The sequence below is a fragment of the Hipposideros armiger genome, unplaced genomic scaffold, assembly GCF_001890085.2.
Source record: "Hipposideros armiger isolate ML-2016 unplaced genomic scaffold, ASM189008v1 scaffold_216, whole genome shotgun sequence".
Lineage (NCBI taxonomy): Eukaryota > Metazoa > Chordata > Mammalia > Chiroptera > Hipposideridae > Hipposideros > Hipposideros armiger.
This window is the reverse complement of record NW_017731566.1, coordinates 1,529,429-1,545,661: the sequence shown is the minus strand read 5'-3', so window position 1 is coordinate 1,545,661 and position 16,233 is coordinate 1,529,429. Positions and strand designations below refer to the sequence as shown.

At 43.4% G+C, this 16,233-nt stretch overlaps 1 protein-coding gene across 1 annotated transcript; it reads right to left on the bottom strand.

Annotated features, from left to right (window-relative positions):
- Nucleotides 1-5,204: 5,204 nt before the first annotated feature.
- On the bottom strand, nucleotides 5,205-15,395 carry TEX36 (testis expressed 36). Its single transcript, XM_019654190.1, has 4 exons — nucleotides 15,345-15,395; nucleotides 10,482-10,613; nucleotides 9,670-9,750; nucleotides 5,205-5,501 (listed from the first exon to the last, which is right to left on the bottom strand). The coding sequence occupies exons 1-4, from the start codon at nucleotides 15,393-15,395 to the stop codon at nucleotides 5,205-5,207; spliced, it is 561 nt and encodes a 186-aa protein (XP_019509735.1).
- Between the last annotated feature and the right edge of the window lie 838 nt (nucleotides 15,396-16,233).

The window sequence follows — 16,233 nt, the reverse complement described above, 5'->3', positions numbered from 1 at the left end:
CACACCTGGTCCTCATCCTGAGCTGAACCTCCATGCCCAGCTGACTGCTGGAGGGGTCCCTCTGCCTCCCCCAGGCACCTTGAACTCAACCCCACAGCAGCCACACTGATCACCTGTCCCCCAGCCTGGTGCCCCTGCTCTGTCCTGGCACTGCTTGCGCTTTCTGAGCAGAGGCTAAATGCTGCCTAACTTCGTCCCAGGGCAGACACTGTGACTTCACCTTCCCAAATGAAAGGTGAGAAAACAGCAGGCCTAGTTCCATCTGCTGAATAACCCACAATCCCTCACTCCATATTACACTATTAATTCTTAATTTTACCTATCATTACACTTCAGCAAGTAAATAAATGAAACCAAAATAACTGCTTATATCCATAAGTAATCAAAGCGTATTTAGTGCTCTAGTAAATAGTTTGTTTTTCTAATTTTCCTGTAATTAGCAGAGAAAGAATTAAAATCAATTCCTCATCCCGCAGATAAAAATTAGACTCAGCTTTTGCCCTTACACATATCCAAATTTGAATGTACACATGAAACACAAATTCAAAATTGTTCTGTAATATAATCTGTATCCAATATTAAACACGTTTCTATGACATTTATTTTATCTCCCTGATCACAGCTTAATAAAATTATAATTATGACCTTTCAAAGCATTGTCGCCTGATCCACACTTAATCAGCATTCTTGGCTTGGCGTCTTGGTGGTGGCAGGGGTGCTGCATTTCATCAGCTGACAGATCATGTAGGTGGTATGGCGGGTGCTGAGAACAAGGATGAACCTTTGGCTGCTCAGCCTGGTACCCCAACGTTCAGAGCAGTGGCTTAAAAAATAGTCATTGAGAGATGAGTCAGCATGTGCTGCGTTTGGGCATGTCTTCCATTTATTCACGTTGGCACCCATGAGAATGGCGCTTCACCACCAGGCCCAAAGGAATGGGGCGATCAGGAAGGGCTGTGCTGGGCAGGGAGCGGGCAGGGCCTTATTAGGAATGAGCTGGCTATCAGCCCGGGTCCAGCTGGCAAACATACCTGCTTTCACCAGAGCTATCCTGATTGAAGACATGAACTCTCAGATGGCTGTGTACCAGCTGAGCCACATCCTTCTTTAAGATCTAGAATGTCACAGATGTTTGGTGTTGGTTTCAGTACAAAATACGCTGGAGGAATGATACGATTTCTTCTGTGGGTTATGTTGAGACTATTTTGGAACCGCATGGAATTTGGAGGAAGATTGGAAACGCCATTCACGGCTGGTAATTGTCACGGAACCTTCCGCGAAGGTCGTAAACAGCAGGAGAAGGTTTAAGACAGTTTCAGGGTTTCCACTTAGGCCTAAGGAATAGCAGTGTGTTCTTGGGCAGAGACGGTCACTTACAATCCTGCAAGTGTGGCACATGGGTGACAAGCAGAGTTGCTCTTTCTGCTGGGAACGAGGGGTGTCCGCTGCACACGATGCAGCCGGCCTAGTGCCCCCGCGGAGGAGGAATCACAGATGCCAGCTCCTATTGGGGCGGGGGGAGGGGCCAAGAAGGGAAGAAAATGCGCTCTCTGCCTGTTGTTACCCAACTTGGGAACTTGCAAATCTGTTGGATTTCGATTGGGAGAGAGAATAAAGCATTTGAGGTTATTTTGGTTACTCTGTGCGGAAATCACCCGCCACGCCTAACGAATTCAACAATTTCATAGAGCCGCCGTTGAGCACGTGAATTACAGTTTTATTCATTCCATTTATTCAGTGAGTCAGGCTCTGACATGGGGTTGATTTGTTGTTTAATATTTGGGGAATTATTTTGGTATATCTGGAACATGTTTACTTAAACACTGTGTGTTAAATGAGATGTTTTCATTTGTTTTGATAGGTACTTATAAAGGCAGTGCACAGCATTTCACACTTAGCAGCACTTTCCGAGTCCTCAGCACAGCACCAGGATTCACGGAGGGACCACCCCGTATGTTTGGGAAGTGCCAGCCTCCTTCCACCCAGAGAAAAGCCCAGAGCCGAGCGGACGGGGGTCTTCCCCCATCGCTGGCCTGACACACCACGCTAGGACCAAACATTGTGGGCAGCAGCAAAGAGCCGGGGGGAGGAAATCGATTCTTCTTGCTTGTTTTGTGGTTCTGAGGGTGTTACCATAACAGCATGGACTCCTCTCTGAATTCAGCAGAACATATGGGAAACCTATACTTAGTTTATCATTTCAAGCCCTCACTCCCCCACTCCCATCTCCCCCCCAGGGGTCCTCAATATGGTACCAATTCTACAGGTTAAAAAAAAAATGTTGAACTGAGTGAAGCATCCTTTCTCTGCGACCCATGGGCCAACAGTGACATGTCCTGAGCTTTGATTGGAGTTGCAATTGACCACTGAACTTGACATTGTTCCTAGAATGGCTGTTGTGTCAGCCATGGAAGGAGAAACGCAGTCACCATACCTGAACCCTGTGTGTAGCCACCAGAACAGAGATGGCTGTGGCCAAAGACAGCCACAAAACGTGCCAAACTAAAAGAGGGCAAAGGCGATCTTTAACATTAGTCGTGAATGTCAAAACAGACTAATTGAGAATGTGCTTCTCTGCCAAAAACTAGGCAGCGTTGAGGAGTTGGTTACATATAGGACATCTTCACTCTGCTGTTTCAGCTATCACGTCTAAGGGCTTGGATCTGATTTTTGAGAGTATAGAAACTCAGCAGCTATATACGTGCCTGTTAAATTCACAGTGAGTAGCTGAAGCGTCCTGGCATCGCTCAGAAACATCATTACTGAGCCATCAGCCGTTCTTTCAGTGTCAAAGTCATTTCTGGGATGGCACAAGTCCAAGTCTAATTTATTAAAACAGAAGAGATCTATAAACACCTGCATGTAATTGATTAGTAAGTTGGGGTTTCTTTAACTGGCTGTTTATTCCTCTGTTCACGACAATGCACTGAAACCAAGAAACAACAACAGCGAGTCACGGATCCTGTGCCAAGTTATTAAAGACTTTTCTTTTGGAAAGTGGGTTATTGTACTGGGGGCCTCAGCCTTGGAGCCCCCAAGACCTACCCTCCATTATTAAAGTGCTGTATTCTTTTGTTCTTGGCTTACTGGATGGAAGACTGTGACATGTTGGACAGTGTTATTTTTTTATGTAGAAAACGATTAGGTGAAAAAAGACCAGTTTTAAGGGCAAGTTATCTAATTTGTGTTTCTATAGATGGTAAATATACCCCCATGTTTAATCTCAGAGAGTAGAGGCTGATCTTCCCCCATACGCACATCCCTCTGTCACATAATTGCACATTTGGTTCTGTATACCTTTCTGGTGATTTTTTGAATTTCATCTCCAGTAAATGGAATTTGGGATCACTCTTGTTGGAGATTGTTGGTGTTTGGGCAGAGAGAGGCAAAGCAGAGGCTCAGCAAGTGAGGGTTTGTGAAGATGCCCTGGGAGAAGAAAAGGAAACGCACCTGGAGAATAGCGTTCCCACCCATCACAGAGTCAGGGGCTGTGCTTTTCAGAGAACCTGTCACGGGCAGAGCTAAAGCCACGTGAGCCTGTGTGTGGCGATGGGGCTGGGGCAAAATTATGTAAATTCTCGCTTTCACAAATGCTATAATTGTCTACAAAGAGAATCCAAGGGGATCAACTGAAAAATTATTGGAACTTTATTTTTATTTTATCAGAATATTTATTTGTTTGTTTTTTTATTAAGCAGAAGTTTATCCAGGTGAAAACTACAAGATTTACATACAGAAATCAATAGCTTTTGTTATGCATCAGGCAAAACCAACCTAAAATAGTGATTTCAAAAAAAATAACATTCAAAATAGCCACAAAAGTTCAAAATATGCAGGAATAAGAATAGAAAAGAAACATATTGGACCTAAGTGAAGAAAATTATAAAACTCTACTGAAGAACATAAAATTAAGATTTGAATAAATGGGGAACTACACCATAGTATAAAGATGTCTATTCTCCCATATATTAGTATCTAAATTTGGGGAAATTTCTGTCAAATGGCCAACAGATTTACTTACCAAGTTTATTCTCAACTTCATCTATAGAAAAAGTATCCAAGTACGAACAAGAAACTTTGGGTGTAGAATGATGGTGAGGCTGAGCAGTGTACAGAGGGAACTATGAATGGCCCCTGGGTGGGAAAAGATGCTCCGTCTCACTGATAATCACAGAAATGCAAAATAAGATTACAAGATACCAATTTTTTTGTCCTTAAATATCTAAAAGATAATTTGTGGGGGTGGGAGAAACAGAAATGCACAGATCCTGTTGGTAGGTGTTTAATTGGTCCAGTCTTTTCCCAACAAGGGTCATTTGGGAGGATTTATAAAACTTCGTGCACACCACCCCATCCAGCATTCACAAGGTAACCTTTCCGGGATTACTCCAGGGACGCGTGTCAACACACACCCAGGGAGGCTGATCAAGCATTTTCATGTAGCACCAGGTCTGACAGCCAGAAATTAGAAACAATGCAAACTCGCCTTAATAAGAGGGTCATTTTTAAAAGCATGGCACATCCATATTAGGACATATAGTGCAGCAGTTTAAAAAGCAATTCGGTCTCTTCACACCAACACTGCAAGAACTCCAAATACACTGTTAAATAGCGAAAGAAAGTTACGGAACATAAGATACTGCGCCAACACAGTATATGTTCCAATTTTTATGTACCTCTGCACATCTATGTGATTGTAAATGCGCAGAATAAAAATAAATGATTAACTTACTTCTGAGATCAGGAGCAGGACTGGAGATGTGAAATCAATGGGGACTCACTCCTACTTCCTCAGTATTGTTTGAAATTTCAAAGTGAAAATGTAATGATATAGTAATTATGTGATTTTTAAAACTCCCCCAAAAGTAAATGTGGCAATTTTAAAATTCGTTAAACACATTTTCATTTAAAACACATTCATTTAATATGCATATATCTTCAAATATCTTTATTTTATCAGGACTTGAATGTTTTTCAGCTTTATTAAAAATCATAAAAACACCTTAAAGGTGAGAGTAGTAAGTCTGTTGTTCTTGTTTCTCAACAAAAGGACGTTCATCTCTATGTTACTACAAGAAAACGTCAGCATTAAGGTATATCCAATCTCTAATTCTAAACAAATCTTGTGTTAAATAGTAGTAATCGATTGAAATGTCCAGTGAAATACCAATATTACAAAACTCATCGAGAATCTTCTGGAAGGATTAGAACTTCAGTGGAGAACCAGCCTTTTTATCAATAGCAACCCTTACTTTGGGATCCTTTTTGAAAAAAACAGCACAGCTTTGCTCAGGAATAAACTTAAAAGTACTCCATAGCTCATTATAATGTCTTGGAAAGCGTCTGAAAACTGGGACCGCCACAGCTTCCCGATAGACATATGATATTTGGTTATTTGAAAAGCCATCAAAACGAGATGGAACATAGTCACATGCCCAAAGATTGAAATTTCTTGAAACGTGTTGCCTTTTTTCTGGGGAGATCTTCCTACGTCCCAGGCCCTGGGGAAGAATTACAAAAAGATTAGGAGAAACATATTCAAGGTCACACAGTTCTGAGATCTTCCAGAAAACCAGCTACATGACATCTTATGTGTAAATGCATACTACGACAACCATTACAAGGCGTATCCTTTACCAACCTGTTGAAGGCTGTAAATGAACGCTCAAAACATGCTGCAGTATTTTGTTATTGTTCTTGAAGCCTTCTGCTCCCAGGGGACTGGACTTCTAGAGTCACTGAGGGCAGAACCAGAAAGACCACAGCTGGAAACAGCCTATTAACTAGTGTGGACTCCCAAGGACCCCAGGTGGGTTCCCTGCACCCAGGCGGCTCTTCAGTGTCCCCACCCTGGGCGGCACCCCCAGCATTTGGCGGGACAGATGGTTCTCACTCTGAGAAGTCTGAAGAGGTTGGATTCTGTTCCTTCCCAGAGGGTTCCCAACAAGGAAGTAGCACCTTTGGGTCTCTGCCCACAGGTGTCCTCATTAACTCTCAGCACCCCACACGTGACCCTGAGAATTACCGTGTATTCACCGTGTATCACCAGTACTTTTGATTTGATCATTACCAGGTAAAGACTAAAAACAGAACACTATGTTTAGACAAAAGACTGGGAGGAAACAGACATCAGATTACATAGACTTTACATTAGTAGAGTGAGACTGTCTTTTCATAAGGGTGATATTCAAAGTGGCAGATGGCACACTCAAATTAGGGTACTTTAAGGGGAGTTTAACGAAGGGACTCTGTGGGGAGACCCCAGGACACAGTGCACTGGCTCTGCATGTGAGAGGCATTGGGGAGGACCGCAGTCCACACAGGCCAGCCACAGGCCCACGGCAGAGAGAAAAGGGGAGTGTGAGTCTGGAGGGACAAAGGGCAGGTGCTGGTCACACTGACCGAGAGCCTTCCTAAAAAAATCACTGCAGATACTCCAGAAAAAAAAGAAAGACAGAAAAGGAAGGGATAAAATGAATAAGGAAAGAGCTACAAGGAAAGTAACAAGTAAAACTTGTAAGTCTAAATACTTGCTGATAAGGTGACTATGAAATATATCGAAACTTTCAGAATCCACAAGATGAAAAAAAGGAACGAAGGGAGGAGGGAGGGAGGGAGAAAGTGGGGAGAAAGAGGGCGAGAGCCCAGGGGTGGGTCACCAATCTGGAACTGAAATTTCAGGATTTCAAGTTGATTAGGGAAGTGAGGGCCTCTTAACATTATCCCATGGGAATGGTACCTCTATGGGCTGGGAGAGTACAGCCAGGCGACCAACACAAGAACCCCTAGAACAGGAAGTGACAGACGTAAGCACTCTGAAGGACCTATCTTATTCTTGGGGAAAAGCTACAGGTACTAATTTTTATACTCATAGAGTAATAAAGCGTTAATATATTTCTTAAACACTAATACTTAATGCTTTAACATTAATACTTAATGTGACCACTAGTGGAAGAATATCTAAAGAAGTCAAAGTGAGCAAATAAATTCAATCTAGCAAAGTTAGGAGTGGGAAGCATGACATACAAACATAAATAGGAAACATAAAATGAGATGGCAAAAGTAAAACCAAAAACAAATACCATAATAACGTGACTGGGTTAAATTCTTATATAAAAAACAATGACTCCGGGATTTTTAAAAACCATGTTCTATTCTGTTTGTAGTAAAAAACAAACCCAAAACAAAATGACTACAAAGTATAAAGACAAAGGAATGGACCATAATATAAGGAACAAATGTTTACAAAAAGATATTAATATCTATGCTAATTAATATCAATGCTAATATCACAATGTAGAGTTAATGGTTACATGCATTAAAGCATATAAAGAGGAATACTTCACATTGATAAATAACAAAAGCCACTAAGAAAATAAAATAATAATGGATTTTTATGCAGAAAGATATGGTATTCAACCATATGAGGCAAAAAATATTTAGAAACTCAAGAATAATCTTGGAAGGAGAAACTGATAGATCAAGACAAACATTAAGAAAAGTATATGAAGGATATAAATAACATAATTAACAGCCCTACATTAATAAAGATGAAGAACTTTGTAACCAACAGATGGGGAATATATGTTCTTTCTCAATACCCATGGAACACTTGTTAATATGAATCATATACAAGATAATAAAGATAATCTTTATAATTCAAAAAGTAGAAATCACAGCTCACATTCTATAAAACTTACTATTATATAATATAACCCATAGAACCAGATATTTGCAACAAAAGGATGATCTTTAAAAATTTTAACCATATGCAAAATTCAAAACATTCTTATAAAGCATTTTTAGTTAAAAAAGAAATAAAAAGATTAAGTCACAAACTATTTTGGAAGCAAATAATAACGAGACCCTAGTTAGAAAACCCTTTGGGATGTAGCCAAAGCAATAATCTGAGACATATTCATAGGTTTCATGAATTAAACAAAAACAGTTGCAAGTATATAAACTAAACATTCAACTGAAAAAGATTAAAAAGGGCAACATAAGAGTATTTTTTAAAAATATTATACCAATTAATTTGAAATGAAATAGGCAAATTTTAGGCGAACACATATTAACAAAATCTACTCAAGAAGAGATAGGAAGTTTGAATAAATTAATCACCATGGGAGAAAATGAAAAGGTAGTGAGAAAAACTTACTCTAAAAAAGATATCAAGCCCAAATAGATTTACAGGAAATTCTATCTAATCTTCATTAGACTGAAAATCCACACATTATATATAACTTATTTCAGAACATAAAGCTGGAAAGCTTCCAATGCTTTTTGTGAGACTAGCAAAAACCTCTGATAAAATATATGTGGCTCAATCCTGTTTATATGACTAACAAGATACACACTTGTATGTGTATGTTTCATATGAATTGCAAAAATTCTCAGACTTGGCCCAGCAAACCATTATCAGAGAATCATCAAGGTGATGAGATTGTGAGGAGGAAAAACAAGGGTGCAAATTTTAATTTTCTATAATTCTGTTTTGTTTGATAATTTTAAAGGACGTATGCTACTTTGGTAGCTTAGAAAATCGTTTTAAACATTCAATTTAGAGAAGCAGGCACAGTGGCTATTCTTGTTCTGTATTCAACACTCTGCAGAGGTACACCAGATTTTTAAAGTTAACCCACTCCAATTTAGCTTCGACATTGCATCCTAGAGGAGAGGGTAGCTTTGGGCAAATCGTTTCAATTCACTGGTTCTCAGGTTCCCCACCTCTAAATTGGGGATGATAAGAGTAATTAACTGATAGGGTGGTGTGAGTAATAAATGAAATACTGTGTAGACATAGCATATGGCACATGCTTAATAAATGGTGGGTGTTATTAACATCCTCCTCCTCATCATCATGGACATTCAGGTTTGGTAAGGATTCTCAGAGATCGCCTGATACAACTTTCTACCTAAGATATGTGAACCCTGCCCCATCCAGTTCCATAGCCCCAGCCACGCATGTTTTTGAGCACTTGAAGTGTGGATCTTCCAAATTCAGGGGTACCTTAAGTGTAAAATACAAACTGGATTTAGACTTAGTTTGGGGAATGTAAAACATCTCATTAACAATTTTAAATTGCTTACATGTTGAACTGATAATTTGGGGAATGACTGGATTAGAGAAATACATAAGAATTTCCCCTGCTTCTTTTTACGTAACATGGTTACTGGGGATTTAAAACTACATATACAGATTGTAATATATTTCCATTGCACAGTGCTGTGTTAAGCCACCACTAACAAGGGCAAGCATTTTCTCCAATGATGGGGGAGTCACCACCTCTAGAGGAAAGACAGCTCCGGTTATCAGGAAGTCCTTCTTTATGTTATGTAAGCTCTCCACCTTTGATTGTCCTCATGGGTCCTGGCTCTGCCACCAGAGACATACATAGGCAATCCCTCTTTCCCATATTGTCACAGGAAAGCTCGCTAATGAGACAGCAAGGCCGTCTGAGAAGCATGAGGTGCACAAAAACTTAGTCAGGAGGCTGCTGTGACGTTGAGAGCTTCATGCATTTTTTTTTTAACCTGTAACCTCATGAAGCTTTCATTTTGACCTTGTTTCAATTTTGAGGTCAGTCCTCTATCTTCAGCGCTTCTTGGAAAATTAAGAGTCCCGGTGTCACTCCCCATTTGATTAGTCATTTGAAGAGGAATACTCACAGAGTCCAGGAAGTCTCCAAAATTCTGCAAGCTGTGCCGATTGTCGTGTACGGAGAAGGGGAAGTTGTTATTGACAGCTTGCTGGGAAAGAGGGAGGGGAGAGATGAAAAGCACACATCAGGACCCAGTAAGCCTTTGGAACTGGCCTATAGTGGTGGAGGGCAGACAGGCGAGCAGGTGGCCTCGAAGTGAGAGTTAAATCCATCACCGGGGATGCAGCAAACAGCACAGCATGGTGAGGTCGGAGGTGTGCACGTCAGCTCACAGCTTTGAAACGCAACTTTACTGCCAACTTGCTAGAAATCATAAAAATTCTTTTTCAAAACACCTTCTTTGGAGGCAGGGAAGGAAACGTTTACAGGCTCATGGAACTGAACCTTGGAAAGGAGTTCTGAGGCCATCTAGGCCAACCTCTTCATCTGGCCTGGAAGGATCCTGGAAGGCTGGAGCCCTGGCCCTGCTGGCAGGTGAGGCCGTGAAGTATGAAGTATGCTTCTCCTCGGGCCACTTCCTGCCCCTGAAGCTGCTCACGCATGGGCCTGGGAGGCAGAGTGTGTGTGCTAATGAACTTGAGCTATAACCAGAGGTGTTGCTTCTTGTCCACAGACAAGCCTAACCTGATGGTCTGGACCAGGGGGTAGTTCCTGCTAGAGAGTACCCAGGGTGTCACAGTGACCAGGGTAGGGATGCTACCAGGGGTGGTAAATGAGCACTTCCTTCCAAGGAAGGATTATCTGGCCCCAAATGCCAGTGGTGCCGCTCCCTTGGAGAGCTGTGGGGGCAGGTGGCCGTGGCCGGAGCTCTGGACTCACCTTCTCCCGGACTTTGTAGATTGGCGGTAGCTTCCTCTCTATTTGTCGAGAGAAATGTGGGCTGTGGGGCTCTTTGAACGTAGCACTGGAGATGGATTCCCATGTCTTCTGCGCTAGTCCAATGTGGGGGAACTAGAAAAACAGCACACGCCTTGATTAAAACCAGACACATCTGACTTCTAAGCCAAGTATCAGGGCTTCCTCTGTAAAGTGATTAAAATGCAATTTGGGTGCTTCTGGCATGTGATGGAAATGGCATAATGTTAAGTATTCTTTCCAAGACAAAAAAAAAAAATAGTGTAACGGCCCAAGGCCATTATTGCCGGTTGTTTCAAGTTACAGGGGCCGCCCCCTGCTGTGCTGGAGCCTGGGAATGTGTCTGTGCCTGGTAAGGAGGGTGTGGCCCTGTGAGAGGGAGCTGATGAACTCTGAGAAGGCAGAGATATGTTATCTGAGATCTCCTTTCTGGCCAGGGAGCTCCAGATACTTGGCGCCAAAGATCTAGCCCATGTTTACAGGGGTAAGCCAACCTCCTAAGGGTATGAGGTGGAGTCTAAGACACACGAAAGTAGAGCAGTGAAGGGTCCCGGTTGACTCTTCAATGAGAATCTAGGGTGGTAAAGAGTGGGAGTATTCTTAGGGGGGCTAGGGGGACTTGGTGTCTCCCTATGAAAAGGAGGGAAGGAAACAGGACTGGGCAGAGAGAGGTGCTCCCAACAAAGGCCTCAACCAACCCCACAGAGAGCTCTGGACATGGGATGGCCTCTCAGAGTTGTCCTGAGTTGGAGCAAGATGGCTGGGCCTTTGTGCACTCTCATCAATCAGTCACTAGATGTGGGCTGCCCAGGAAGAGGGGGGAACCCGGGGGAGGCCCCTCTCCTCTGGGTGGACTGACCGCCCAGGGCCGCACTCTCAGTAGCTGGGAGAAGGAGGCTGTGGGAGACACCTGATGGCCACGGTAGCTCACCCCAATGTAATTTAAATAGCACCTCTTAAAAGCCACTGCAACAAAGTGGGCTCTGAAGTAGGATTCTTTAGGAGAGAATTATGAGTGAAAAGTAAAACACAAACAGAGCTCAAGACCCCAGCTCTTGGTGAAACTTCCCACAAAGGGAGGAAGTATAATGGGGTGGGTGGGTCAGACTGTAGACCCAGAGTCCAGAGTCCGGTCCCAGCTCTCTCTCCTGTGAGGCGAGCCTCATGCAAGACATTCAACTTCTCCAGTTTCTTTATCTGTAAAATGGGAAGGATAATAATATCTACTTGGTAGGGTAGATGTGATTAGAAGAGACAACGCTCAGTGATCAATAACTGTTGGCAGGGTCTCTTTTTGCTCCCAGCTGTCCCCTCCGCGTCCCCAAACCCATTGCCATGGCCTCAGCCATGGCCTTTTTCCTTCTCTTTTGAATTATTATATCAGGCCACACTGCCGTTCTCTCTCATTCCTTCTCAAGTCAGAGTACAACAGTGTGTTCAGGTGGCTTGTGTTTCACGTCAGCACAAAAGCGTGTTTAGTTTGTTACTATTTATGTAAAAAGGTGGGGGGATTATAGCATCTATGCTGTACACTTGGGGTGTTCTCAGCGGTGGTGAGAAGCAGCAGCGAGCTAGATGCCACATAGCAACGGAGAGATCTTTTAAACACAGTGCTGGGTGGAAAAAAGAAGAAACGAAATGGGATCTATAAACTAACACCATGTTTGTAAATAAATAACTCGTGTACACAAAACAACAATACATAATTTACCAGAACATATGCAACCGATTAAACACATCTCACTGGCTGCCTGTGGGGTGAGGAATGAATGGGACAGAGCGACGAAGCAGCCACAGCAACCATCACACCGTCCTGCACCCCGGCTCGGGCTCTCAGAAGGATGTGCAGGGAAGTGGCTCCGGGGCCCCCTCGGAGGAGAGGGGGTCACAGAAGGAGAAAGCCTTCCTTTTCATGATCATTTACCACCATTTAAATGTTTCTTAATAAGATACATAGATTAATAATGTAATCTATTACATTGTGCTTATCCACAACAAAAGTGAGCATATTTGTTTCTGATTGGAGTTGTAATACATACTCATGGTTTTAAAAACAATGCAAACAATAAAAAAAAAATAAGGAAGGAAGTATAATTCCCCAGAAATCACATCCCCCTTTCACCTTAACTCCTGGGTGACCATATTTTTCATACATCCATATATATATATATATATATATATATATATATATATATATATATATATATATACATTTTTGCACACATAGGATCATATTATAAATGTGATTTCTAAAAATTATAAATACCTTTTAACCATCACTTTTGTTACTTTCTCCTTCCTTTTTCCTTCCCCTTCCTGTCGCCCCCACTGCCACTCCAGGTAACAATATTAACAACTGAGTGCTCACATGATCATATTGGAAATCACCTGTCCCCAGCAGGGACAGCTTATATTGCCTCCACAAAGACCAGACCACGTGCTGCATCCTATCTTTCACCTTGCTTTTCTCACTTAATACAGCCTAGACATTTTCAAAGTCAATGTACACATTTCTAATGTTTTTAAACAATTATTTTTTTAAGTAAATATGAATAACACAAAGGGCCTCCGAACTGAGAGCCTCTCCCTCTCCCTCCTCCAGTCTGACTGGTCACCCTCCTGTGGGGAAGCTGTGATGCCAGTCAGTCGGGGGCGGGAGCTGTTCTAGCGTCAGGAACCAGCCCTCTCACCAGCTAGACGACTACGGACTTGACTTCATTTGTATTCTGCGAGTCCATGGACTGAATCGCTGTTAAAAAAAAAAAAAAGTGGCTCTAGCATTTTAATTTTACTCTTTTAAAATATATATTTAATGGCTATACCATGATAGCTGTGAAATAAACCCTTCTGTTAGATATTGTAACCGTGAAATATAGCTTTTTAACTAGTTAGCGGTGAAATTTTTGCTGCATTCAATCACTCGACGACTGAAATATTAAAGAGGAAGGTGAAAGTGTGTGCAAAAGCCTTTCCTACCCGGCAACAGCCAGATTACACCCAGCAAGGTCAACTGCAAAACGACTGTCACTTCTAATGTGGCAATTACTGTCCTCCCAAATGGGCTGCGGCTGACTCAAAGCCAACAATTTCTTTAATTTTCCCAACTCGTGTACAAGTCACTTTGGGAAACTCCAGGATCCGCTCCACTCCTTCATGCTCTCAGGTGCTGGCAGCAGAAAGGACCCATGCCCAAGGCCAGAGTCGGACATTGGGGGACCGTGTCTCTCCAGCTAAACCAAGCCCTGGGCACACTCCTAGGATTGCAATAGGAGATGAAACGTTCATTCTCGCTTCCTGCCTTGCACAGAACCCTGACTGTGCTTGGGGTGCAATGTGGCTGCTTAAAAATACCTCCCCAAACTCCTTTGCAGCTAAATTGGCCACGAGACCGCAAGAGATGAGAACAGAAGCCAGAGAGGCAGAGCTCCTGGGAGAGCTGCTGTTCTCTCCACAGAAAGGGGCAGACTCAGCTGCCAGGTGCCTTCTGCTTTTTTGCCCTTTGACCTTCCCCTCATTTACCTGTCTGAGTTGAATATTCCCACACGAAGGATGTCAGAAAAGGCTGAAAGGAACCTGGGGCTCCGAGGACTCCCTAGGACAGAGGTGCCAGCCCCGGACTGCCTACTTCTGGATTTATTGATACTTGAGAAATACAAACCCTTATTTGGTTAAGACACCATAGTCAGCTTTTCATAATATTCAGTCAAACACAATCCTGACTGCTATTGTAGGTTTTCGAAAGAGGCAAAGCTACTCAGTGTGAGAAACTTAGGCTTTTCCCTTCATAACTGATTAGCGTTATGGTGTTCACACTATTTCCCATTTTACTTTAGCTGCCAGGGAACTCAGAGTCAAATTTGATGCCCAAATGCTACCATGCAGGCCATATGGGCTCTGTGTGTGTGTGTGTGTGTGTGTGTGTGTGTGTGTGTGGTACATATTTTCCCATTCTTATTTTAAAGTATATTTAAACTGGTTCTGAATTTTTATTTTATTTATACTTGACTATTTTACTGTGAATATTTTCCATACATTAAAGCTCCGTGGAACAAAGCAGGTTGTATGTAGCAGAAAGAATCTATGTATGTATGCATACATACATGTATCCACACGCATCCACACAGCGGCAAGGGCAGGTCTCACACTTACAGGTGCAGCAAATGTTTCCTGAAGGGGGCGATCCCACAGGCTTTGTAAGTGATATCCTAAGACAGGGGTCTGAGGAAGAGTGTGAAGCTGAAAAGGTCAAGTTTCCACAGACCGAGGTGGGGAAATGAGGCATTTCTGCACTCCTCCCCTCCCAGTCTGGCGGGGCTGAGGGGGCTCAGAGTAGGCCAACCGGAATTTGTGTCGTGTTTTCTCATATAACAAGAATTCCTTCAAATGCTTTTGGAGAGCCTCCTGGGCACCAGGTCCTGTTCTAGGCACGTGGGATACAGTCAGCGAATAAAAAAGACTAAGGATCCCATCGCCTGGGAAGCTTATATTCTAGCAGAGGGAGACAAACAATACACATCATATAATAAATTATATAGGACGTTAGAAGGTAGGAGATCTGAGGGGAAAAGCAGGGTGGGCAGCAGTTACTGCCTAGTGGGCACTACCGAGGTGCCAGTGTGCTGAGCGCTTCACACATATGATCTCCTTTAACTCTCCCAAGAATGCTATGAGATTCCCACTTCAGAGATGAAGGACCCGAGGCTGGGTGAAGTGATTTGTCAATCATGCCACAGTTCAGTGGCAGAGGCGGGACGTGGACTCCGGTCTGTGCCTCTGACTGTACCCACATGGTCTCAGGAAAGTAAGACAGGGCACCATCTTCCTTACCCATCTTCCATCCTTGTCGAAAGGCGGGTTGAAGCGTCTGCCTTTGGCCATTAGCTGCAGGAACTGAGGGTGGATGAGGTTGGCTCCCTCACCTCTGCACCACCTCGTAAGCCCTACACATCTGGGAGCCACTCGCCCTCCTGGTTCCTGATCTTAAATTCTCAGCGTCTCCTAAGAGGATGGGACATCAGGACTGCCCGCTGTCGCCATAGAATCCAGCCCGCCCATCACAATGGGGGAAGAGTGTGGGTCTTCTAAGCTCTCTGAGCAGTCCTGCCGCTGGTTCCCTGCAGCGGCTGCTCGCCAATGTAGGAGGCAGCCAGCCAGCAGGTCCCAGCTGAGGGAGCCCCATAAACAGGTCAGGCAGGCGAGGGCCAGGTTGTCATAATGGCAGACTTTTATTACCCTCTGAATCCTTGAACCAATAATAGTTGAGTTGAATGTTCCCATGGTAACCATCCGCCCCAGCCTTTCAGTTTTCAGAGGAGTAAACTGCATCTGGGCTGGGGGTGACCTTGTCTGCATCAGCGGCATTGCCATGCCCATGGCCTCAGCCTTCTTCCGCGTTCTTTCCACGGCCGCCTCTGTGTCCCAGCTCAGACTCACTGCCCTACAGAGGACACACTCACTGCTCACCCACCTAGCTGCACACCACTGAGACCACGGGAAGTACCATTCACGGGAGATTCTGAAACGCCAGGTGCTGTGCTAACTAAACACCTTCCCGGGTTTTCATTTTATTTATTTTCCATGACAACCTTCGGCGTTTATAACCCAGAAAACACAGTCAATGAGCAACGGATGGGGCAGCAGTTCATGGAAAAGCTCAGAGCCGTCAAACGTCCTCAAGGGCCCCCTGGCCTTTCCCGGGCTCCTGAAAGCTGGCCTT